This window comes from Calidris pugnax, unplaced genomic scaffold (genome assembly GCF_001431845.1).
Source record: "Calidris pugnax isolate Ruff unplaced genomic scaffold, ASM143184v1 scaffold24, whole genome shotgun sequence".
Lineage (NCBI taxonomy): Eukaryota > Metazoa > Chordata > Aves > Charadriiformes > Scolopacidae > Calidris > Calidris pugnax.
The window spans coordinates 37,306,185-37,333,077 of NW_015090922.1; the positions used below are offsets into that span (position 1 = coordinate 37,306,185).

General features: G+C 35.1%; 1 protein-coding gene across 1 annotated transcript in view; it reads right to left on the reverse strand.

The window, feature by feature from the left end:
- Positions 1 to 26,893, reverse strand: part of SYNE1 (spectrin repeat containing, nuclear envelope 1) — a 315,179-nt gene that overhangs the window by 204,742 nt on the left and 83,544 nt on the right. The window contains exons 15-32 of the mRNA XM_014950654.1: positions 26,464 to 26,560; positions 24,701 to 24,903; positions 21,386 to 21,550; positions 19,781 to 19,933; positions 19,222 to 19,365; positions 18,726 to 18,899; positions 16,758 to 16,916; positions 14,728 to 14,892; positions 13,974 to 14,108; positions 12,928 to 13,086; positions 12,478 to 12,686; positions 12,101 to 12,209; positions 10,661 to 10,825; positions 8,532 to 8,699; positions 7,329 to 7,505; positions 5,913 to 6,053; positions 4,771 to 4,931; positions 1,752 to 1,902 (exon numbers count right to left, since the gene is read on the reverse strand). Coding sequence (XP_014806140.1) covers positions 1,752 to 1,902; positions 4,771 to 4,931; positions 5,913 to 6,053; positions 7,329 to 7,505; positions 8,532 to 8,699; positions 10,661 to 10,825; positions 12,101 to 12,209; positions 12,478 to 12,686; positions 12,928 to 13,086; positions 13,974 to 14,108; positions 14,728 to 14,892; positions 16,758 to 16,916; positions 18,726 to 18,899; positions 19,222 to 19,365; positions 19,781 to 19,933; positions 21,386 to 21,550; positions 24,701 to 24,903; positions 26,464 to 26,560 — 2,835 coding nt within the window. The remainder of the gene's footprint in view (positions 1 to 1,751; positions 1,903 to 4,770; positions 4,932 to 5,912; positions 6,054 to 7,328; positions 7,506 to 8,531; positions 8,700 to 10,660; positions 10,826 to 12,100; positions 12,210 to 12,477; positions 12,687 to 12,927; positions 13,087 to 13,973; positions 14,109 to 14,727; positions 14,893 to 16,757; positions 16,917 to 18,725; positions 18,900 to 19,221; positions 19,366 to 19,780; positions 19,934 to 21,385; positions 21,551 to 24,700; positions 24,904 to 26,463; positions 26,561 to 26,893) is intronic.

The following is a 26,893-nucleotide window of genomic DNA, read 5'->3' on the forward strand; positions in this document are numbered from 1 at the left end:
CTTGTGATAACTGTCATTTTGTCCACCAGGAATTTCAGAGAAATGCGTAGGTGAAAATCTGGCTCCGCTGAAGTCATCAAGGTTTTGAAATCAATGTTACCAAAAGCAGAATATTACCACTATGTATGATAGTTACATTTAGCTGACCCCAGGTTTTATATCTGGTCAGCCCAAGATACAAGAGAACATACCATTTCCTTTGTGTGTGTGTGCCTGCCTCATAGCGCAATATTCCTTACTAATATGTTATACTAGAAATTACAAACTAAGTACTCTGATTACTGCTGTGACACAGAGTAACTCATCATGAACCTCACATTAAAACTTAACGAATCCTTCAAAATCGGGCATAAGGCAATGCTGCTGAAGAAGATCTCCAGCTATGTCCCCGTGTTGGAGGTGAGGTGACTCACTTCACACATCACAGTTCACAAAGCTGTTTTGTTCACCCGAGTTACAGTGATGTACCCTAAGCTTTAGCTGGAGGATTTTCTCTGTTCACTCAGACATTTATAAAAATTACCTGCTGACCATTTTCTTTCTGTCATGACGTTTGAGGTGAGAAGGCTTAAGTTGGCATTTTCAGAAACTTGCAATGCAGGGTAAGAATTACTGTTTATCTGCATATATAGCAAGGAATAGCCTTTCTGAGAAATTGGCTTGAATGGACACTAGGGTTTAACTAGGAGCCACTTAGACAGACAAGAGCTGTTGTCACACTGTAATATTAGTATCCTTTGATGCACTTCCTGTCTTAAACATTTGAATCATCTCTCGTAACAACTGAAAAGTATATGGCTACATGACAATGTATGCCAGTGGAATTAATGCATATATAATATTTCACAAGGAAGCTGTTTTTGACTTGCTGGGGTGATGAAAAAGAAGTCAAGCATTGTTTTATTCTTCAATGATGAAATCAAGACACTTTATTTGGTGTATGTAAACTTGTGATCAAATTAAGAACAGGAAAATCTGTCCATAAAGTGTTTCTGTCACATGCAACAAATGCCTTAAGGGATCACTTGGAAATAGTGTCAATCTGGTCCATGACTGCCAGCAGCTGCACACCTTTGCACTTTTTGAAGAGCAAGTAGGTCACAGAAAAAAGAAAAATGCAGTGCGCTCGGCATATCAGAACACTCTGTCCCCTTAAAAAACACAGTTTTGGAGAAGATACGTTTTCATTTACAGGAGGATACGGAGTCAGCCCTTGAAATGCAATGCTTGGAGACAATATGCATCTCAGCAATAAGAAACTAAACCCCTATGTATCTATCTACAGGAATGTGTACAGATTTTAAGACAGTGTGAATATAATAGCAATAAATGGCATCTAGGTTTGCCAGCTACCAAGAGCAATAGTTTCTTTATTAATTCAGCATAAAAGATACATAAATCAACTTATAATGCTAACTTGTAAGATTAAAATCAAGTTCTATATCCACAAGCTGATGTACGTTTTAAAATAAAAAGCTTTATATACCTTGTATTTATGTAGCTATTTTGTACACCAGTTGAGATATTACTCAAAAAAAAAGAATATAAATTAAATAATGTTTTTAACCATACACACAAAGGCTTCATATATGTAAACTAAACACCTACAGAGAAGGCAGCCTGTATGAATTTCCCTTGAATTTATGTAAAGCCTTACTGCTCAGTATATTTGTATACAGAGCGTGCCACCATTACATCAAGGTAGTTTTGAAACGTGTAATTTTAATGCTAAACGAACAAGAACTAATCACCTTGATTTGGCTGATCTGTATGTCCAAAGGAGATGATGATGTTTCCAAAGTTTCCAGTTCTTTCTCTTGTTCAGCTATCCAGATGGACAGAGCTTCAAAATTATTGCCAAAATGATCCCACTTGCTTTTCACCATTTCCATGCTTTTAATACTAAAATTAACCAAATTAATTAGAGAGAATAAACAGTTTAATATCATGAGGCTGCCCATATTTTTGATAGAATAAATATGTAATTTATTTAATCTATGGGAGGGTCATTTTAAAAACTCCCAGTTTTAGAGGACCAAGTAAGTTGTGAACCTTAATTCAAACTTGGTTCTCTCTTAGTCTGCACCCAAAGTCAAGCCATTACATTGGCCATGGTGGGGATACTGAGAGGTGAAAGACAGCACAGCTTCATTCATCAGCTCTACAGCAGGAATCTCATCATAGCAAGAACAGAAAGGAAAAATAGTATAAATATGATTTATATGAAATAATACGGAATCATGATTATATCACATATCTAAAAATTGAGATAACTGAGTGCAAGATGTTAGTCGTTTAGTCACTAGAACAGAGTGATAAAAACAGTGTATTGTGGATTTACACATATTCAAAATGCTTGACTGCTTTATTAAACTTGATTTTTTTAAAAACCAGCAATTTGCCCATCTTATTGGAAGGTTGTGTTTTCTGAGGCAATGATTTAATATTAAGCCAAAGAATCAACAAGAGATTATGACTCAAGTACCTTAAAATTAATAGATATATATTCTTTGATACATACGTTATAGGCATGTTAAACAGAGACAAGGTTATGCCCTATTCTTGTATATATTGGATAGCAAACAAAGCACCCCTTTTTTGGTCACAAGTAAGAAGTCTAAAGCTCTTATAAGGTCTAACAGCATTAACTTCCAGTATACAAGTTTCTGCACCTTTCAAGTCATTGTAAAGAAACCACAGCTAATGTAGGCCCTACACACAGCTTGCAAAACACACATTTTCTATTTTACTGAAAATACTAAATTTTCATCAGAAAAGTTTGGGTATTACAAAATTCCAAAATACATTTTCCTTTTAAATATAGCCTTAAAAACCATTCCATGTTAAAAAGTTTTTGTTTTATTTTCTTTCTCCCACCCCTCATTAAAGGTAGAGTAAGCTTTAAAAAAAAATGTAGTCTAAAAACATAAAAATTGGCCTTTTAATTTTTACTTATTTATTTTCAAAATTTAAAAAAAAATTAGCAGTGTCAACAGCCATTTACTCTATTCAAATTCAAGTTATTTCCAGGAAAATAAAGTGGAAAAATATCTCACCCAAGTCCAGCCTAAGAAAATACAGCTGGAAATCAGAATTGAGGGACCAAATCAGTGGCAAAATAGCAGAAAATCCTTTGCCTTTGTATCTACCTTCCTTATAGTTGTAAGAAAGCTGCAGATTGTAAAGAATATAGTCCCAAACACACTGCACAGCTACGCATCATCTCCTTAGAAAACAGATGTGCTAAGTTTGCTCTGTGGCTGACTACGCAGAGCTGCTCAAACTTTTCTTTTTCTTTCCTGTTCATTGGAATAGTATGTACCTTCCAATACTTCAAATTACTTAGCCAAGATTTTATTGATGATGTAAGTTACAACATAACCCTTACACACTGATTATATATTCTGTAGATTCACTATAGAGAGTTGTATATATTTACATGTTTTGCAGAAGGGATTTATTTTTTTTATTATCTGTCACAGAACCACAAACATTCTGTACAATCCATACATTCAACTAAAACCTGTTTCATATCTACATTGAAAGGGGTTATCACTGATGGCTTTCATTTAAAAATAGATTACATTTTTAAAAAAGTGAATATTCACTGTTGGAAGGGTGAATTTCTTGAATTGAAAAATCATGCTAGTTTTCTCTCTAGTATTGGAGCAAATGTATAAAGTGAAGTATTCAGTAAGATATAGTAGCATGTAACTGCAAATCAATGTAATACTTCATATTGGAGAAAATGTTATCTAAAAAAATTCAGACTACCAATAATCAGAAAGTTACATCTGCTGCAGAGGTTAGTTATTATGTTTCACAACTGTTCTTTCATATTGGGAACAAAATGGCACAAAATTAAAGTCAGGTTAGCATGAAAATGGTCAATATGAGGAAAAAAACCCCATTAATGGGGGCATTGCCCTTCACTCATATTCAGCTGGGGTTGGTGGTACTTGCTTAAACTTATACAGCAAATTAGTCTACATAGTAATTCCAGTAAGACAATATAGAATTGGTACATATGTCCATGTACACAACTGATTATGTATCAGATCTATTAGATGCAAAAATACTAATTTCATACACACATATAAATGTATGTGTATATAGACAAAATGAAAATAACAACAGCTGAAGCTGAAGTTGAGTAACTTGAGTTCAATAACTAAGTTACCCACTTGATAAAAGGGATGAATTTTTTTACAAATACAAAAAGCTACAGATATTTAACAACATTTGCTTGGAGTTTGAACTTCCAATTTTTAAAACAATTTGGCAAATGATGCCTCAGTTATTTGTAGCAGCAGAAGCAGCTTTTGATATTGCCCATGAAATAAAATCTGGGCAGTCAGCTAAGATGAAGGCACTTCTTGACATTGCTATGGAGAAAGTAGAATACTAAAAACTGAAGCAAATATGGTAAATGTGCTGTTCTCATACTTGCACTGAGATTTTTCTTTCTATAAGTGTCTAGTACCTTAAGATTGAGTTTAATTATCTCTTCTTCACAAAACTGGGGCTTAAAGATAATCAACAGGTTAAATGCAACTAACAGTGTTTTATAAACTGTGTATTATTAAACAAAGATTTTGTTTATTTGCACACACTCTTTTGACATATTTGGTACTATAACCTGGTGACTATGCCACAGCAAGCTGTAGGTGATGGAGCTGATGAGACCACACAAGATGCTGACAAGGTATTCTAGAAATCTGATACAATCTTATAGTGGAGAATAAATATTAGGACTTGTTAAGAACATACTCTTCTTCAAGAGTAACTTCCACTTTTTTCACTTGTTCTTGGATTGATTTTGCCTGCTGTTGAAGAGACTGCTTGTTCCTTGAACCAAGCTGTATCTCAGAAGAATTCTTCACTAAATTCTCAGCCTGCACAGCCATTGCTTCAGCCTGTTTAGAGAGTTCCTGTAAGGATGTAAGGCACATTAATACAACTATAAACAATTTCATGTATTTACACAAAAATAATTTTCCCTCATCATTTGTGGTTAGAAAAAGTATCTGTGTCCTATATGTATATTTTGAATGTGCAAATACATAAAAACAACCTCTGAAGAAAGTTATTTTCATGTTGCATTCAAGAAATGTTCATTTGAGCAAACTAGTTTGAATAAAATTTGGCAAGGGAAGCTATGTGTCCAGAAGTTTTTAACTCAACCAATCAAAATTTATACTATAGCTCTTAAATTTATTGATGAATTTTCAAAGATTATATGCATTTTTTTAATCTTCAGATCCTACCCTTTACAGAGACGATTTTGCCATATTCTGTAGCTCAATCTCACTTTGTTTAACAACTATTTTCTGTCACAAACAGTAAACCCATACACCGGAACAATGGATGCTAAGCATAACCAAGATATGTATAACTTAGTATCAGATTCAAAAGGTAAAAACACCATGAGAAACACGGCACTTAGGAAAGCCAATCACTACTATTACTTCTGTATTAGTAAATAAAATGGGGCTGGGTAAATTCTGTGTTACAAAGGGCAAGTGGCATGTTATGGTTTATGTCCATATTGTATCAGTCTCTCCTTTTTCTCTTCAGGGCTCAAAGAGTGCTAGATGGGACAGTCCACATAACCTTGCCAAAGGGGACTGTTTATCTTACTAGTATAAATGATTACTGAGTATAAAATGGAAAGTCCTCAAAATCATTTTAACTTCCATACGTGTGCTTCAGATGCAGATTTCGAGTAATTCTTCATGATTTTTTCATATAATAAATTTCTACCTCTAAGCATTTTATGCAATCTCTAATCTGTAAATGCAATCTGCACCGGCACTAACAGGAAACTATGCAAAGATTGAAGACAATATGCTCAATACATGTTAACAAGCAAGGCAGAAAGATATCTCAGTTCCTGTATTTCACAGGAATACCTTTGTCTGGTCCAGTTCTGAGGAGAGGCTCTCTAAACTGCTAAAGTTTAAGATACGTTCAAGTGCAGAACTTGCTTGATTGAGATATTTTACTACTGTTTCTTTGTCCCTTTCAAACTGCTCCCATTTATTTATTGTGACCTACAAAAGCAAACAAACAAACAAACAAACAAACCCAAAATCAGGAACACAAAGACAAAAAGATCACAGGGGAGAAAAAAAGAATTTCATTGTTACTGAAGAAGGAAAGACGATAAAGACCTGAAATAAAACAATTTCTCCTGAAATGCCACCTAGTCCACAGATGAAACTGCTCTGAACCCAATAAAATGTAATTTTTCCCTTGAATTTTCAGCGATTCATATTGTGCTGTGCAAAAAAGCACTGTTCCCTAAGGTGCCAGAAATATTTAAATCTTATATTGGAATGTTCTAGAAGAAGTTTGAATAAAAACAAATGCTTATGCTTATGGTGACAGGTAGTCAACAACAATTAAAAGAATTTTCAAGTTCTGTAATGAAATAGATGACAGTAAAATGGTAGAAGAAAATCGCTTCTCATAGCAAATTCACACATAGAAATCTATTTTTTCTTTTCTGATAGTGCAAAATTTTTACTAATTTAGAGCATTCAATTATCAGTCACAAGAATTATGACAGTATAAAGAAATTTCTGTATCCTGAAATAAAGCAAGGCGTGAGTTAAGACTTCATATATGGGACTCGTTAGAAAAAAATTGGTTTCAATAAATTCTTACATTAAGAAGTTATCTGAGCTTTATTGATCATGTTTTTCATCTTGCACTTTATCAAGAGAAATCGTTTTGATGACTTTAAACATTTGTGCAAAATAATGGACAGCTGGATTACCATTCTGCTTACAGAAATGTAAAGGACAACTCACATATGGGTGTAAGAAGTTCTAAATTTTAATCCCAGTTCAGTCAGTGATTAGTTATACAACCTGGAGCAGCCCATTTAATTTCTCTGTGACTTTTTCCTTCCTTCTTTAAATTTAGGATGACACCAGATTATATTTGCACAACATGAGGTGTTATTAATCTAATATCCAGCCTAAAGACTCTCAATTAAAGGGCAATGTCGTCTTTAGCATCCTGGGGAGATAGCCCATCTAAAAATTAATTCACAGGTAAATTATTTTAATTATCTATTATGACTGAATAGTTGGAACTTTTAAACACTACCAAACAAAATGCTGTTTCTTTATTAATTAAGAGGTATCCAGCATCTTCAAGAAGGTTTCATGGAGTTGCTGATTATGAAAACCCCAGGGACCAAGACTCAGAGAGGTGAGAAAGTGATCTCGGATTTTTTTTTACTTTAAAAAAATAGGGGTTTTACTAAGTTAAAAAAGAAGAAAACATAGGGGTTTTATTTCTACTTGCAAAGGACCCACCTGCAGTTGCTCTTCACGTTTCTCCATAGTCTGCTGCATGTTCTCCAGTGTTCCTTCCAACTTTTGCAAATCCTCTTGCATTGTGCTGGGCAGTCCACCTTCAGTCTGCAACTGCTTAGCCTGGGAAATCTGCTGTTGCACATCTTGCCTTTTTGCACGGAGTCTCCTTGTTCTTTGCTAAAAGGATTCATCCAACAGGAATGATTAGACTTTTTAGCTCCTTTAGGCAACTGGCACAATGAAACCACTTTTTGCTTTTGCAGGGGTATCCTTCAGTTCTTTGTCAATGTCAGTTTTTACCTTAAAAGACTCCATATCAAAAGGAGAAGGAGAGTCTGAGAACTCAAGGAGAAGTTAACTATTCCTACTACCTATCCGATGATTGATAAGGAATGTAGAGTATTGAAAGAACAAATATGAACCTTAACACATACAAGAGCTTTTACAAATACCAAAGAGTTTAGATGAGACAGAGATAAGACATGTTAATATAAAACACTTATATAATGCACAAACACTGACAGTAAATTATTCTATTTTTTATTAGCTTTGAGCAGGCCTCAAAGTTAATTCCCCATATTTGGCCTTAAACACCATGATTCTTGCTGTGGGCAACCTGCACGAATAATTTTTACTCTAGGCTGCAGATGTTTTGATCTATTATTAGTGCATAAAAAGCCTCCTATTCTACCAACTGGAGGCCAATCTCTCAGTGCAGTAGGTACCTAGAGGAGGACGTGAGGCTAGAGGTAAACCTCCTCTCCAGCATTTAGAGTTGGTGCTACATCAAAGCTGCTGAAGTTGATACATTTCCAAAACTAGGATCAGACCAAATTTACCACGATCAAATCTGACATGTAGACTTTAAAAAGGTGACAAGAAAGACTGAGAGACTACACTACATACTTGTAAAGTACAATTACCCAAAATTTCAAGTAAATTAAACTTGTTTTTCAGGTATTCTGTGCCCCAAATCCCATATGAAATAAAAGAATATTCAAAGCATACTCAATAAAAGTTGAAAAATTAACTCATCTTTGAGTATTTTTTTCATTATAGGAAATCAACACTAGGCCAGATGAGACCATTTCCTTTATAGATTTTTCAAGTTTAAATAAGTAGTTATGCTAAAGGATATAAAAAAATCTAGTAATTACATACTTTAAAATAGAAATTTAATATGGTCATGAAGAATTGCCATACCTGATGATGAAGTAGTAGTTGCTGAGCTTGTAATAAACTTTCTGTATCCAGGATCTTTTCAGCCTCTGCTTGGGCTTCTTTAGAGTTGTTGATTAACTCTTCAATTGCACTTTTAACTTCTTCTTTGTACTGGACACAGTCTCCTACAGTGCCTAATGCCTTTTCAACCTACAATTATAGATAACTTTAAGTATTTCATGTTGAAAGGCATATCTATATTTTAAGGGCACATTTATATTGGAATATTTTTTCAAAAAATACAGTAAATTGTCTGAATTCAAATCACTTTTTGTATTCTGCGTTCTAACAGACACCTTTAACTTTACATTGAAAGGGTGACTGAAGACCTAAAATGTGATCAATTGTCTTTTTCAGACATAGTCCCTATCACATTGCCATATGGCAAATGGCTGTCTGTGACAGCCCCTTACTGGTGATCACTTAGAAAATACATGCTGTTCTCACCCTTGCAAGCTGACCCAGATTTGAAAATACCTGTGCTACTCAACACATGTAAAATCTTGCTGCCTTTTTGTACCTTCTGGAGCGATGCCCTGGTGAATCAAAAATATGTTAAAATGTCCTGTTACCCTGTTTTTATGGACCACAATATGTATGTGGTTCAATATCCAGTCTCAGTTGCAGAATTTTATAACTAAAAAGATTTATCTATTCAACATACAAGAAAGTTCTTCCTTCTGTGGATGATTCAGCTAACTACTTGTACCTGCTTCTTGGTACAGGCTCTGTTCCTCAAACAGTTCCTGTGTTTTAAGGTTTTAATCACAAAGTATTCTAGAACTAAGAAGTTCCTTTCCTTTCTTCCTCCCTTCCTTCCTTTCCAGTCCATATTCACTTTGGAGGGTTGTTCAGATTCAAGTAATTCTCTTTCCTGTTATATAAATGTTTAGTCTTTACTATCCAAAAAGCATTGCTGAACTCTGGAAATACCCAGTATCAGTCCTTGTTTAAACAATCTCATCCATCTGCTTAACAAGCTGTAAATTTAGCTGTAAAGCATATTCAGACTGTTAAGAATTAGCAGTCTCTTAACTATACTATAAAGTGCCATTTCAATTATGCTTTTAGATTTAAAACAAGTTTAGATTCTAGATCTTATTATCTTTTTTACCTGCATGAACCTGTATTCCCCTTAGTTCTGGCTTTTCGAGGGAAAAAAAAGCAAAAGTAATTTAATAGAACATAAAAATAATTAAAAAAAAACCTATTATCTTAAATTTTTTTCAGTGACTTGGAAATCATAACACTGGTTCCCCCAACTTTCCAAACAGTTTTCCACAGAAAACTGTTTCCACTCCACAGAAGTTTAGAGAAGTTTTCAACACATACATGGAACTTTGATACATTTGGAACACCTACAAGGTCTCCACAAGAATCAACATTAACAAAGGAATTTGAAGCCTGAACTCTTTCTCTATCCTGAACTTTTTTTTCAAATAATCATGTTCTGCCTTCTACGGGTAAAATGTCCTAAATTTCTCCTGATCTTTCTTTTTACTGTGAAAACTGTGAGGCATTAAGTTCCCTGAGATCCCTCAGAACTTCAAGGGTTCAGGGGATTCTAAGAGGTTTTGCCTATCAGTTAGAAACTTCCCATGATTTCAGCAGTTACAGTACCTCATTATCTTTCAGACCTCAGAAAACTGCAGCCTTTTCCTGCAAATTCAGTGCATGATGAACTTCCTCAACGATTTGAAACTACTTTACGGTAGTTCCTTTATTATTTCAGCATAAAACATACATAAATGAAGACTAAAGTCAAATTCTATATCCACTAGCCGATGCAAATCACAGTTTTGCCAATGTTCACTAAGAGCTGATTTCAGAAAACAATCTTTTGCCTCTAAAAATAGTGACATTTTGATTCCAGAAACATTAACTATGACGCTTTCCAATTCTGCAAAAGGAAAAGATCCATAATGTCAGAATTTTCTGCCTGCTGTTCTCAAGGCTTTACTACCCAGGGAGTACAAATGAGTTTTCCCGTTGTTGAACACTTCCAGTTTAATTAAAAAAACGCAGCAGGGAACTTATGCTTGTGAAGCCATGATTGATGTCATTTCATGTGACACTGTAAATGGAGAGTTTTTGTGTCCCTCATACTGTACCTCAGCCAGCAAATCTAGGAGTCCCTTGAAGTCACTGGAAAGTTTACAAAGCTCATCCTCTGTCTTTTTGGCCTCCAGATCAGGACATACTGTGGTTAAAACAGCAAGCCTAGATTTCAGCCAGCTGTGATTTTCTCCTTGCTTGTTAATATGCTTCCTAATTTCCTACGGAAGAATCAAAACATATTTTTTTCAAATAAACAAAATATATTAATGAGCGACATCAAAGAACAGTAGTTTAAACATACTACCATTGTTCTTCTCTTGAAAGACTATAAATGTATTATTTTTCTGTTTGCATACCCTATCTGCTTCTGTTCCAGTCAATGACTAGATTTTTGCATTTCCTCCACAGACTTTTCTCCACTACTATTTAATCAGACCGTTCTTTCACAAGTAGCAGTGGAGCACATTTTCCTCACAAACTAACATTTTAAACCACAAATAGATGGTAGATGCCATGTATATATTTTCCATATATTGACCAAATTTCTTAGTCACCATTTACATCTTCAATGCTGACTTTTCCAAACAAAATTTCATGTGATATAAGATTTTGTGTATTTTTTTTTTTCTGATTTAAATAGCTCTTTCCCACCCCACTCTTTTCACCCAGTAGTTCATTTATATCTTTGTGCCAGTGCTGGTGAAAAGTTTCCAGCAGTGAAATTACATGAGTAAATCAGACGTTTTGCAGCAGAAGCACCCATTAAACTGAAGCTCTATCTGCTCTATCAAGGTCATCCTAATTATGTTTCTCTGCACAGTTAGCCTCATAACCTGCTCATGAGTTTCACAGAAACTCCAACAGTATGTGACATTTCTATTTTTGCTCCTAGTATGTAAAAAAAAAAAAAAAAAAAGAGAAATAAAGTTAAAGCTAGGTCTCAAGTGACACAATAAATTATTGCCTAAAACTAATTCAATCAAATGACTCAATCTTCAATTATTCTACCACTTCTGTTACCGGTCACTAATGCAAAAGTGAATGGTAGGATATCTTTGCCTGTTACTGTCTTAAATTTAAGGAAGTCTTCTACAATAAAAATTGTCTTTTATGACAGTGTAACTTGAACCTTCAAAAACCCCCAGTCCAGAAATTTTGGCTCTTCTTTGCACAGCACTTTTAGCTCTCCACACAGCAGGATGAGGAGCAAGTATTTATTCTACCTGCATCCATATTTGGATGTTTTGAATATACAGGTAAAGGGACCTGTCTACTCTAAATTACTGCAAGTAGGAACTACTGCCACACTTAGCTGCATGTGGAACTATTCCTGGACATGTTTTTAAGAATATCAGGAATCAGCAGAGCTGATTTTTAGAGACTGTTTTACTATGGTCTCCATAGTAAAACAGTCACACTATTTAAGAACACAGTTTTATCCAGAGTCCCAGTAGTAATAACTCTAGCTTTTTTAGAATATGCCAGGGCCTTACCCCCACAGCTGCTTTACACTGCTTGTATTTGGCAGTATCATGGACACTTTCCTTTATCTTCTTTAGCTCTGTTTCTGTTGATGAAATCCAATTTGCCAATTCAGAAAATCTGAAACAAAACATCAAGTAATGCAAAGCAAGGAAAAAAGTTAGACAAAAATCGCCATCACCAAATAATAACCTTAAATTTAAACCAAAAATTATAAAATCAATTCAAAACCCCACTATAATTTGTGGAATTACTACATAAAGTATAATTTTCTTCTTGAAACTAACAACACAATATTATTCTTTTCATGGTACTGTTCTACGATGACATTTAGAAGAGTGACCACATATAAGGCTCTAGGAGACCCAGCTAGCAATTGAGCTGACACCTGTTCTTATAGCCCTTCCAGGTGTCCGAGTGCTCTGTTAGCTTTACATATGTGCTGTTTATCTGGGATTTGAGATCCTTCAAGATTCGTTGGCTGCTTTCCAACGTAGCCCTCACTGGATCAGTAACTGGCAGTTTTTGGCACAGTTCTTCAATTCTTTGTAGCCTTTTCTCACACAGCTGGTAAGGTCCCTTGTCACCGAAGAATAACTGATGGGAGACAGCAGAAAATTCAATAAAAAAACCAAATTGGCAGAAATCACAAAGCATATCTACGTATCTGTACTAAGTTCACATAAAAAAATTTGTTAAAGTCCAATTAAATTTGTTAAATTTTTGTGCAGTTGTGCACAGAGTGTTTGGGGGCTTAAAAGTTGGTCAGACCTTCTTTTTATTATTGACATTGAAACGCACTTCTGTAAATGCCCACGTGGTGGCATATAATTCATACCTTGTGCTCCTCAATCATCCTTTCATTGCCTTCTCTTGACAGCACCTTGTTCTGCCGAGCTAGTTCAGCTTTGCACTCCTCCACTGTGACCAGGAACCTGCTTTTCTGTATTTCTATCTTCAAGTGGATCAAATGATATGGTGCCTCTGTTTGCAGATCCTAGACACCCACAGGGGCAATAGAGAAGCACAGAGGTAAAACACTATTCTTATTAGCTCAATGTGAAGTTACTGCAAGTAAATTATCTAAAAACTGCTGCTATGGAAAATAAAGCATATGTATGCAGGAACAGATGGAGCTTTATCTGTATTTATTTAAGGAAATAAATCAACTCTGTTACCAATATATATCATAAGGATATAAATTTTTGGGGAACAGAATATGTATGTATAAGGCACATTAGAGAGACATCTTGATTCCTGGCAAAATATACTGAATAGTTCCCATATAAAACGATAAAGCAAACAATAACAGTGATATATTCACATGCAGCTATAGTCACAACTGCTTCAAGAGGTCCCTGTTTGCCTGCTAGTGAGAAACCACTCATCCATCACTCTAGCTTTGACCTGCAACATGCTGTAGCAGGCAAAAAATGCCATAGCTTATAAGCAATGTTTGTTCAGTTGTTAGAGGCTTTGGCAGAAGACACAATTTAAACTGATAGCCTGATCTCTTACAAATTCGTTTTATTAAGCTTGGGAAAGTCAATCATCCAACATCAGCATAAAGTAAGAAAAGCTAGCACCTATTCTCAATAAATGTTCTTCAAAAGTATCGTTATGGCTGTACGTAGGGGGAGAAACTAAGGTTTCATAATTAATTTCTCACATTTCTTGATGTTTGACCACTTAACAGGGTTTTTTCAAGAGGGTATTTGCAGGTGTAATTGTATCTAATGTTGCAAAATAAATAATATTTTTTTCTAATTGTACAGAAAGCCAAATAATACTTTTTTTTTTTTTTTTTTCCAAAATAGATATCATGCAGAAACATTCCAAAGGTAAGACTTACAATTTCCAGAGACATCATTCAATGTCACTAACCTTCCACTGCCTATGGAGTTTTCTGACAGCTTCCTGCAGGTTGTGTTGCTCTTGTTCTGGGAGGATGTCAGTAAGTTCATCACAAGCTTTCAGAAAGGCATTTAGGACTCTCTGATCCAACTGGTTAAAGAACTCCTGAAATTGAGGAGGAAAGTGAGAAGGTGAGAAGATGAAGATGGTTATTGATATTGTAACCTGTCAACATGAAGTTCCCTAACATGCTCTGGAAGTTCCAAAGTTGCTTCTGCTGCAGTGAAGAACTGAAGTTTGAGCTAAGGAAAGAACTATTTCTAGCTATTTAAGGTCCAGAAAATTAATTTATTCTCAGCCAGTATACTGAGATGGTATTTAACAAGAATACAATTCAAAGTTACATGCATAAGTAATGGTTATGGTATAGATATCAATCTGAAATAATAAAAAAAAAAAAAAAAAAAAAAAAAAAAAAAAAAAAAAGGAGTGGATTTGTGAGACTGGCAAAATGCAGTGTTCTCACTCCCAATGGTTCTACTGGCAAAACCAACCCTAATTTCTAGGGGATCTCCTCTCTTCATCTTCTGGTTGCTTACATTCATCAGTAGGAGCGGTGATCTTTTTTTCCTTTATGTTTTTCAATCTTAACATAAGTTTGACTTGATCTGTATAACTTCTATATGTGAAAGAAATCCATACCAATTTTAAAATTAAGTAGGTTTTTCACTTGTATGTCATGCACTCAAAGATTTCCATGAGGAACGTCAGACAATTTACTCACGCTATGTTTCCTGAGAAGTTCTTCAGGATTTCCTTTTTCTTTTAAGCAACAATTGGCAATCTGTATTACATTCTCCAGTTCTGCTCTAGACTCCTCAAATTTCTTCATCAAACGGCTATTTGCTTCTATGTTTTTTCTCCAGTCACCAACTTTCCTGACCATATTCTGAGTTATAAGCAAAGAAAATGAGCTGGCACTTTCTCATTGATTTTTATTTGCTCTCTTTTACCATGACCTTACAAAAATGCATTTGATTGGAGTCACTTTTTCAAATATTTGCCATTCACAAGCGTTTCTTTTTTTTCATGCTCTCATTTTCCCAATTTTTAATACTTATACTAAGGTTCATGCTCATGCCATCCTTCATTCAAACAAACGTGGGTAGCTAATTCATAGAGATGTCTCTGATACACCTTCAGGATGCCTCTCCCATGTGGCTGGTGTTTCTTTCCTAAGGCCTGTTTTCAAATGTATGGTTGGTATGGCTAAAAGCTTGCCATTCCATTTTTTTTAGTAGCAGACTACTTCCTCTTACACAACTCTACATTACCGTGGTTTGACCTATGGATCCAACCAGTTCCATGCTACAAGTCTTCTGACCTGAAGGGGATTTATATGATTATCACATGAGTAGGCTAGATAAGAACCAGGAGAAAGGCAGCAAATTATGTGGTTGAGTTGCTGCTCTGAAATCCTCTTGTTTCAAAACTTTAGTCGCAGCTCTTCATTTCTCTGCTTTATAGTCTGCCCCAGTGGTTATAATTCCAGGAGAAATGAACAGTTCACCATTTCAACTGCAGCAAGGTAATTCCAACACTGGTTACTAACCATAAACTAACCAAAAACCATAAACCACGCTCACCGATTACAGTGTAAAGAACTGTAATAATTTTACCTAGTGAGCTAATGAAATCTGTAGTTTCAAACATCTTGCTAAACTGTTTAAAGTTTCCTGATAAAAATTTCTGTAGAATCACACAGGAATGTATTCTTTACATGAGAAAATTCAAGTTTACAGACCCATAAATATTTTAACTCTGGGTATGCCACACTTTGTACGGTTAAGCCATGTTTTATAGGTTTATTTTCCAACACAAAAGAGATAAATCACCATCAATCTTTATAGAAATAAAGTAATTAATGTTTAAAATGGTAAATTTAACAAGCTACAACTATATCTTCTTCTCTCACTGTAGGCTAAACTTAACAAACTTAATTTCAAAACTGTAACCCAAACCCCACTGATTTTTTATATTGTATTTTGTAGGCTGTACTTATTTCTGAAATCCACCTTTCAGAAACAGCTCTTTACTTCTAGGTTATTTTCTGTAGATTTAAATTCAATTTAGGTAGCTTTATATTGAACAATAATTGCCTGAAAACAAATCTCATAGAACCCAACATGTGCAGATATTACTTCTACATAATGGTTACTTTCATGCTAAAGCAGGGATAGACTGAGACTGAATAGCCCCAAAAATATTGATATGGCTAATAGCAGTATAGAGTTCTACAGGTAAGGGGGATTATAGCTCAAAGTAACATCTTTACATTAACAAATGCAAACATATATTTGCAACTTCCTATATTCATGATCCACTGCATTTTCTGAGGAAATATAAAGCCCAGCAATAGCAGCATTTACAAAAGTTTACATCTTCCATATGGTGTGTGAAAGGGGATGTATGGGAGTATAAGAGCCAAGGTAAGAAAGTCAGGAGAAACAACAAAAAGTGCATCCCCAAGAGATGGATTTCAGGTTCCTCATTCCAAAGGAGCCTGAGATGTGTGGAAGTTCTCCTTAAGTCCCAGGTTCCTCTGAGGCATAGTCACCCATGAATAACTGCATGGAAAACATGACTGTTGGTGTCTTTGTACCTAATATAGGCAAATCCCTAGTTAATAACTTGACATCAGAGAGAGCTCTCTATGACAGTAGCTACAGAGTGATGAAATGAAGATATGGTAGGATGGATCAGCTGCATATAAACAAGCTTTCAAAAATATGCACAGAGGTACGACATAATTACCTGAAAAGTAAGCTGAACTTGTGTAACTTTCTTCTGAAATGTTGACTGATGGAAATGCTGTAACACTTCGCTCGAAGCCACACACTGCAGGATACTCTGACTATTCCTCTCAATCAGGGACAGATCTTTCTTGCAGTTTTCTTGATAAGCTACCAAATCCTGAAAGAAAAAAACATATATCCACCCTGGCCAGGAACAAAGGAGAGAAAAGTTTGGCAAAATAACAGGAAGATATTTTTAGACAATAAGAACAAAAGTGACGAGGTCAAAGCATCACAACAAACAGAACCACACAAAATGTTATATGGAGTAACACAGACCACGCAACTTTTTCCTTGTGTACAGAGTCCTGTACCCAAATAGAGCTCTAGCTGTCTTTAAAAAAGACATAGACATATAACCATGCTTTCTGATAGTTTTAGAGAATGTAGGGCAATACATTATTCTGTGTTTTAATGCTTTGTGGTGTCCATATTTATTGTATAATTGTAAGTAGGCAGCAGTGCAGACAATAGATAGTAGAATGACAACTCTCAGTAGCAGGTTGAGATGTTAACCTTTCTTGCCTTTCAACAAATTAACCTTTCATGTAAACTATTGAAACTCAAATTTCATCAAAAATGGCATTAAGTAAGGAGAATTATACTAAAACAACAACAAAAAACCCCAACAAAATAAAACAAACAAAAAAACTCAACAAACAAACAAACAAACAAAACCAAACCAGAGAGAGAGAAGAAAAGAAAACATGCATGAAGTTGCACAGGCTGAAAAAAAATGTTTAAAAAATTCTTAGTTGAGAAAACCATTCTTCTATTGAAGGAATACTGTGTTCTGTACTCCTCAGCATAATTCTCTGTTTACTGTCTGATTAGCAGAAACTAACACCCTCCATATAACTGAGGACATTTTGGTACCTTTGTTGGCAAATCATTGCAGAAGAAGAATGTCTTTTTATTACAATGTTTTGGGGCAGGTTAACCTTCAGAAGGAGGGGAAAGGAACACTCTTATAAGCTGCTCCTTAACTTGCAGCTTGGACACATGACTCAGCCAGTGTTCATAAACAGAAGAGGATTTACTTGGGAAGAGAAACAGACTGGCTGGATTCAAGCTCACCAGTTCATTTTTTACTGAAATTCAATAAAAGCTTAAAGTCACTGGAAGAGAAGACCCTTCTTGGGCCAATCTCCAGAGTCATTACAGGCTTGAGCTAATTTTGGTTTTTTTATATATATATATATATACACACACACACACACACATACAAACCCAGAAAATTAAATCTCTTTGTTCCAATTTTTTTTTTTTTCAAGGGCCTCTAAATGGCTTTGAAAGACTTCATCTTCCTGTAAAAAAATTATATTACCTCTCAAAATTGAGTGTAACAAAATGTGTACATCAATTTTGAGGGACTGTTTCTAGGCTGCATACCACACATACACAAGGATGAATGCCAATTCTTATGCAAGATTTTCATACTTTCATTTAGCTTTCCAAGTGAGTTCTGACCAGCTCTGAATTCCTTCAGAATGAAACATATATTGGTCAGGGAGAAAAGTTAAGGTTCTACTACAATGTGCTTCAAAGAAACTGCTTCCAGACTCCTAAGAAACTTCCATAATTGTCCAAGTAAACCTAGGGAAGTTCCTGATCACGTTGTTTCATCTGCTTAATAAAAAAATCTAATGTATTTCTGATAATTCAGGCCTATTTCCACTACATTTAAATAAAAATAAATAAATAAATAAATAAGGTCTTATATTTACTTCTGCTGCACAGGCACTAGGAGGGAACACAAGTTTCAATTGTTGTATGTTTATGCCTAACTGACGTTAGGACAGGCTATGTTTGCTGCCTGAACATGAAAAAACATTTGCTCAGCTTACCAAGGTGCAATCCAGATTCCTAGAAAGTTAATTGTAAATATTCGAGCAGCAGATCTTTGTAAGATGTTTTTGAAACTTACTTGGGCTTTTTGTTTAAGAACAGATGTGGGTTGTGCTTCAGGATCCATGATAGAAATTATTTCATTGACTTTTTCAAGAGATTCATAAAAATGTGTGATTTGTTTCTCCAGTTCTTCCAGTGGAGACAGTAGACGCTGGCATTCATAGAGCAGGGCACAGGAATACTCCTTAACCTTTAGGCCATTTTAAAGAAAAATAATTATTAAAAAATTTGTGATATTCAAAAATAGCAGCTGCTTCTGCATGTGTCCATATATAGTTGCTACCTGCCTCTTTAAATATAGATTTTGTATTACTTCTAAAAGAAAAGAGTATTAAATTTAAAGATGGTAGTCTTAAATTCTAAAAGAAGTAACATTTTTCCCCGAATCGACCTACTGTTAATATAACTATATATTTGCTAAAATGCATGTATCTGAGCATTTATGTAGAGGAGTTTACTATTTATTAGTCCAACAGTCAACAACATGCAAAGTAGAAAAAGTATTCTGCAACCTTGCTCAGCTGCTCTTTGATCCTTGTCAAAGTTCCAAGGATTTCCTTCACTTCCTCTTCGGAAACTTCTTTTGTAACAAGTTGGGCTGTTCTTGTAACCATTTTGTACTGAGCTTCCATTGCAGGCAATTTTTGCTTAATATTCTAAAACAAATGTTTAAAAAAATTAAAAGTAAATCAACATGGGAAAAAAAAGTCTGTTCTCAAGATATATAATGTATATATTTCATTATCAATTGTTTTCATCACTGATTTTATTGAATACTGGATCATATTTCAAATGCATGAAACCATGTCAAAGGATATCAGTCAGCTCACCCGAATGTGATTTGGAACTACACAGAAAGAAATATCCAGTTGGATGCTGTTTTGGAAATGTCACTCATGGAATACAATTATTTATATTAGCTATAGCAGAAATTATACAAAAAGCACTACTGGCTAAAAAAATAGTAATAATTGAAATGCATAGTAAAATAATTTTATGCTCACAGATTTAAGTAGTTACAAGTTTCTGTCCTATGAAGGAGAAAGAAAGGAATGGAAGCAAGGCACTTACTTCTAAATCTTGTACAAACATTTTGACATCAAGGAAGGACACTTCTACAGGGACCAAAAATTTCCTGTTGCTTCCATCAATAAAAGCTGTCAAATGGGCAACACCATCCAAGTATTCCTTCTTCATTTTGTCCAGTTCATCTGCTCGAGCATACTAAGAAAATGGAAAGTAAAAGGAAACAAACAAAACGTAACACCCTAAAATGAAATATCTGGCACTTAAATAATGACTTAAGAGAATTAGCATGTTTTCAGTTTAATTGTTTGCTGAACAAATTGCATTCAACAAAATACAAAATAATGGAAACAAATCTCCTAAATTTGTTAGACATTAATCACCTGCAACAGTGTCAATAATGCTGATATATTCATACAAAGGCCAGCTTTTTTTAATGTTTGGGTCATTTGGTGAATGCCAGACTCTTACTTGTTTCTAACCCAGCATCAACATCTCACTTCATTTCTCATTACCTACCATATAAATGTTGAAAAATTAGCAAAGAGAATAAACGTGAAAAGCCTAGAAAAGCTGAAGAGTAACTAAAAGAACTGCTGGCTGGAGGAAGGGGAAACACAGGTCTTACAAAGTGGAAAGAGCTATACTACAGATGGATGAAAAGCCAGCAAGAAAAGGCATACAGCCAGCGCGTGAAAGCAGCTGTGGAAGTTGGGGAAGAGACATTTACATCCTGGGCATTAGTGTTTCACGGTGAATCATCCTACATATCATCAGCAAATAAAGCTTGAGAACATTCTAGTCAACAGTTTGGAAAAGTTACAAAAAAAGAGAGGCAATCATTATTTGCTTTTCCACTTAACTTGACTGCAATGGAAATAATCATGCCAGTAAAGAAAACAGGTTCAGCATCTTCAAAAAGGAAACTGCCATTTAAAATTACTGGAAGGGGAAAATATCACTGGATGTATATTGACTATAGCAAAGATATTTCCTAATGTGTTTATGAGGTGTGAAATACTTCTGTGTAATTTAGCTCACATCTTCTCTTTGCTTTTTAAAGAGCAAATATAGAAACAACAATTCTTTTCCAATCAGCTGAATCTCTTCCACGATATAAAGCATAGATTTTTCATTTACTATCAGTGCCTTCTTGTGCACAAGATCAAAGTAATGTCTGACCAATTTGGGAAAAAAAATCAGTTAATTAATTTGTATTGTACCTGCTCATGGTGAATGCAACTTTCATTAAAGTGTAGTAAAAATATTCAGTTTCATCATTTTCACAGTTCAGTTTTACAGAGCTTTTACAGTCCCAATGGCTACTTAAAACTTAACATTTTCTTCGATGAACAGTAGATGATATGCATAAATAATATTCACTGTACCAAGACAGGAAATTATAAAGAAAAACTAGAGCTTATACTAGCTGACAATGTCCAAAAATAAAAAGCTGTATAATCAAAGAGATAAACAAAGGAAAAGCTACAATAAAATAAACCGTTGTCAGGGAATCATTTCTAATTTAAGTAATGATGCACAGTTTGAGACTTTAGTAAGATGTACTACAGCCCTGCTTGTGGGGCAAATTTGTCTTGTTTGCACAGAAATGACAAAGTAAATATTTAGAAGTAACAGCAAACCCCATACCTGTTTGACTTGCATAAACAATTCCCTCCATCTTCCATTTAGTAACAGAAGTTGCTGTTTAAGGTCTCTGGAAATGGTCTCATCACATGTTTCAATCAGAAAATTACCAGCATCATTCATGGCTGTGTGCTGTTGGATCCAATGAGGCAAGTGCCGGAAGAAATCCTGAAGAAGGAAATGGAAACACCTTTCCAATTACTCTTTATCTTAAATCATCAAACTGAAATTTAATCACCAGTTAATGGCTTGATAAAACTCTTCGAGTAATTATCCTTGAAGCTTTTCATATTAGATATGCCACAATAGAATTTTATGTCTGTGAACATAACCTGTGGAATTAAAAATTACCACCAGTTTACTTACAGCTCATTTTACTCCAGTGAGTAGCTTCAATTAAACTAATGGAACTCTTCCTTAAGAGAAAGGTCCATAACTGAAAAAAATGTTAGGGCTCATCAAATTTGTCTTGTCTTGAAATGGTATGGGCTGATAGTAATCTAGGTCATATACAGACTGTAGAGAGATTCTTCCTCTGCTTTCCAGGGTCTGCCATCCCAGAAGATTTGAGAAGACAGGTTCTTTATCACTGCTTCCTCCTATCTCGGAGTAGGTAGCGGGGAGGGGAAAGAGATGGTTGTCACTGATTTTTTTTCCCCTGTTCCAGTGAGACAGCCAAAGTAGCCCAGCCATAGTGTCAAACGCTTCTGTGCATCTTGCAGGCAGGTATACACAATTGCTAGAGAAGAAAAAGACCAGCTCCCTCCCTTCCTTTTTGCTCTTCAAGAGGATGGGCAATTGTTCCTAAGGCAAGTATCTCCAGGCACTGACTACTGCTATACCAGTAAACAAAACAGTCAAGGTCCCATGATTGTCCACATCTTCTCTGACATGGTTTTGGCTTGTCCCCACTACCCTTCTCCCAAACAATGCATAATTCAATGGATGGCATATGACAAAGACCGTTCCCACTAAGAAAGGGGAACTGACACAATTTATTTATGACTATTGATCTACCTTATAATTCCAAGACTGTTGATCTGACAGTGACAGTTCCATGCAATCTTTTGCTTAGGGGTAGATATGAAAAAGTCCAACCGTACTGTCAGTCATTTCAAGTTGCAGAGCTTCAGTTCTGGAACTTTATAATTTATACTTGTCAGAACTCATCCACAGGTAAAAACAGTTCTGATACAACCAAAAAGAAAATGTCGAATGGATATAATACTGCTCAAATTTGTTGAAGAGAGAATTAAACACCACAGTGCGTTAAATTCCTAAAGCTGAGATCAGTAAAGTACAGGCTCTCCGTACTGATATATCAGTGAATAAACTTTTAATCATCTCAGTAAACTTTATACGCAGTTTGACCCATTTTCTATTCGCATTTTCTATTCTATTGCTTTGTGTAAAGCCTACTCTCTGTAAGGAAATCCAAAAGAAAGTAAGTTGTCTGAATCTGGTACTGATCAGTTCTCCAATGGTCAGGCTAACTAGAGGTCAAGAAGGAAAAAGCACAGAGTAAACTCCTTGGATCCTTGCTCCCGCACGCTTATTCCCACAAACCATCACCTGTCTCAGACCCTGCAGGTGAGTCTCTCCATTTCGGAAGCCAACCTAAAAAGTATGTGTAAAATTTGGACAAGTTTGGAAGGTACTGTGAAGCACGTTTCATTCTCAATGAAAACAATGCAGTTTTTTTTAAGGAAGTCCCTGCATAAGATGTAGAAGCCCTTTGATACCCTTTGGATACAGCTGTTGGAGAAAGGTGTGGGATGTTATAGGGTTATAACAGGAATATTACAATGGCATTATGATGGGAAGTGCTTAACAGGTACTGTAAGTAAATAAAGGAGTTGTGAAGGCAGCAGTTTGTTCAATTAATGTTTATTTACTGTTAAATCAATACTTATTTATTGTTAAATTTCTAGTATTTTGAGTAGAAAAAATCCAAGCACACACTGATCTTTTTTGCAAGGTCTGTGCTACAGGTTCACAATAAAGTTTCTGAAAACAGAAACCAATGAGAAAGACAAAAGCCACTTTCTTTTACAAACAGAACAGTGGTACTTGCTGGTCTTGAAACCATACTGAGATGATGGAAAGAAGAAGAAAGCATGACAGTATGGTAAGGGACTGCTACGGTCTTTGCCTTGGATAGGATACAGTGGGTTTTAATAATTCAGATAAGGTTTGCACATGAGCATCAATGAAATCTTTGTATCTCATTACTGATAAACCTGTGGGTTTACAGAACCAATATTCAGAAATGTTTAAAAAAGTTTTATGCCATATTCCAAGCAATAGTTATCATCTTACACTTGCGATTCTAGGTGCTTGTGTTGATGGCTCTATGACTATTCACTGTTTAAACCAATGAGTAGTGCTTTTGCTTTTAATAACCAAATATTAAAAATGCTAAATCTGAACTATCCTTGGAACTATCTAAGTGAACATTATTGTTGTGGAGGGGGAGATTCAACATTGAAAGAAGTAACTTTTAAAATACGTATCTCAGTCTAAACGTCGATTACGTTACCTCTCAGTAATCTTTAACAGTTTTGAGATTTTAAGAAGAATTTTGCATTTTGGAAAGAATAATGCTTTCATGTCTAAGGTTTTCAACAAGGCTTTTTGAAACTCTTCATATATCAGAATGGTAAGAAATACATCTAGATTTAGGTTAGAAATCAGAAGCAAGTATGGATATGTTCAGGTTTCTGCTTTGAAAATCTTTACAGGTAAAGTTATAAAACTCATCAGAGAAGTAAACATCTACACTTTATTCATATAAATGGATATAAGAATATTTCATTTTAAACACTGCCAAGTTACTTGCAGTAACTCATTAAACTTAACAACAAATATTAATAATGTTGTTTTGTGAAGGCAACCAATATTGAAATCTGTCACCTATATCGTAGAAAAATCAGTGGAAAAAACATTTTTCTTGAGCTGTCCTTATACCCAGCACATGACTATGCACTTTGGTGTTAAGAGCTGTATTTGCCTATGAGTGAATCATGTAACATTCCTATCTCTAAGCAATACTGCTGCCTTGTATTCATGTCAGAGATGCCTCTAACCATGTTATCACAGATGATGCCTTCCTTCATTGAGTGCATACATGTATATGTCTTTATACCCTATATGTGCAAACATTGAAACAGGTATGATAAAGGTAGACAGTAAGCCAGAAACTGAAAAACTATCTCCCTCTTGTATGACATTTTGTAAAACAACCTAAACAAATTCAAAACCATATCCCGCACTTCATAATTTACAAAATAGCCGTAAATATACGCTATTAGTGCATACCTTTTTCGAGGGTTCAGGCTGATTCAGCATTTTTTCAGCATCTTCTAGCCAAGCTTGTAGACCTGCCACAGTGCTGCTATATCTGTCCCAATTAGCAATTACTTCTTCCAGCATGCTTCTTACACTTCTCACCTCAACTGACAGGTTCCTCCACTGTGCTGATGTTTCATTCATGAATTTCATCACATTCTCAACTTCTTCCACTGAGATATGGGAAAGACATTGATTATTTTGGTTTGTTAGTATTTCTGTAAAGCTTAATTTTATGTTATGTTTATCCATTCTCATCAGGGAATTATATTTTACTGCAACTTCTGTTTCAATAGGCTTTTATATACGTATGTTCTGTTCAAAACCCAATTTTAGTACAAAATTATGACTGAGAAATTAAACCTGTGAATTAAAGACTAAGGAAAGTAGATAAAAAGAATGCTTTATTAAAACAGTTGCACTGCATATTCAGCGTGGTGTTCATTTCTAGTCTATAATAAAAGAAATCAAGAGAGAGTTTCCTTAAAAAGGCAGAAAACAATATAGATGTATAATGTACAAATGCATAGTATGTCTGCACTGAAAAGTACTGAATGAAACTCTGATCTTTCTTCTGCTGGCTTTAAAACCAAACTGTGCTAATTTTTACCATTTAATTTTTCGTATTTTCCTCACAGCAATAAAGGAACAAGTGTTCCCTCATTCCAGAAGGAAAAAAAAAATACAAAGAAAAACAAGGACTCAAGATAATCCTGAGACTTCATAAAACATGCAGAATACAGGCAATTTAAAAAATATTTTTTAGCTAAGGTGTCCTCTAATTTGCACTACTGTTTCTGAATTCATGTAAGTGAGTAGCTGCCCTTTGGAAAAGAATTTGTCACTGGATTTTTTAATAGCACTGAATAAACCTATTCATTTTATTCTTTGTGAGAATCACTTGTAAAAAATGTTTACTTTTTGTAAAATTTGAGTGTCATCATCATCAACTTTCAAAACAAAAAAGACATCTATTTTCTCTCCACATCTGCTAACCACTTTAGCAGCTGCAGCAATCCTCCACAGACATCACTGTGTTATCTCCTCAGCAGAGATTAAAGTGATCTCATGTCTGTAACTATCTAGGTCAAATATTGCCCTCGTGCATTCTCACTGAACTCAGCAGTGTCCAGGAATTACAGGAGGCAGCTGTTGAATCAGCTACACATTTTTCTCATGTATATCCATACTTTAGCTATCACTTAGGTCCCTCTTATAGCTTCTCACAGTTAATGAAGAATCTTCAATAAATCAGAGGATACTGTTGCTACTATAACAACACTGGGACCAACTCTCTTTTTGTCCTTTTCTAGTAAATGAAGCCAAGCCAGGGAGCATTTCCAGGCAGTAGAACATGGTCTTCCCTACTCCCAGTTTGGTCTCTGGAGCACTTTTGTCCTAAACCAACAGCACTGAAACAATCCAGGAGTTAGCATGGACCATGGACTTCCTCCATTAAGAAGCCTGAACGTGCCCATCCTCTTAACAAATCTTAAGAACCATCCTCTTAAGAAATCTCAACAGCAGGAGCACAGGCTGCTCTGTACCAGCTGGCTTCATGCTAGAGAATAAGTGAAATTGCTACCAGAAGCTGCTGCCTTTCTAGTGAACTGCAGCTGCTGTACAGCTCTGCTGTGTGGAGGAAAAAAATATTAGGTGGTCTTTTTAGAGGATACTTATGTCTAAAGAGATTAAAATGGTGTGTCCACAGTGAAAGAAACATAGGCATTTACCTGAGCCATTTGCTTTGGCATACATTTCAGCTGCTCTTTTCAAGATCTGGTAAGTAACTTCATACTGCTCAAAGAACTTACTATTTTCAATAACAGACTGAAAAGAAAAAAAAAGTTACAACAGACAAAATAAAGATTGGTATTAAGAATAAGGATTATTTCCATTAAAAAAACATCAGGACAGTGATGACAAGTTTTAACTTCATTATTCCTCCATTCATTTTTTTTCACCATTATAAAATAACATTTAATTTATCATCATTATAAAATAATATATAAATTTCAACTTTTCAAATTAATGGTACAGCAGAGCCTCCCCTTAAAAAGAATTTCTTTTCTTTGCATATGGAAAGATTATTTAATATGTTCTTAGTCTGCTACTTGCTGACTTCCCAAAGCTCACTAGCATATGATACTTTAAATGTGCAGA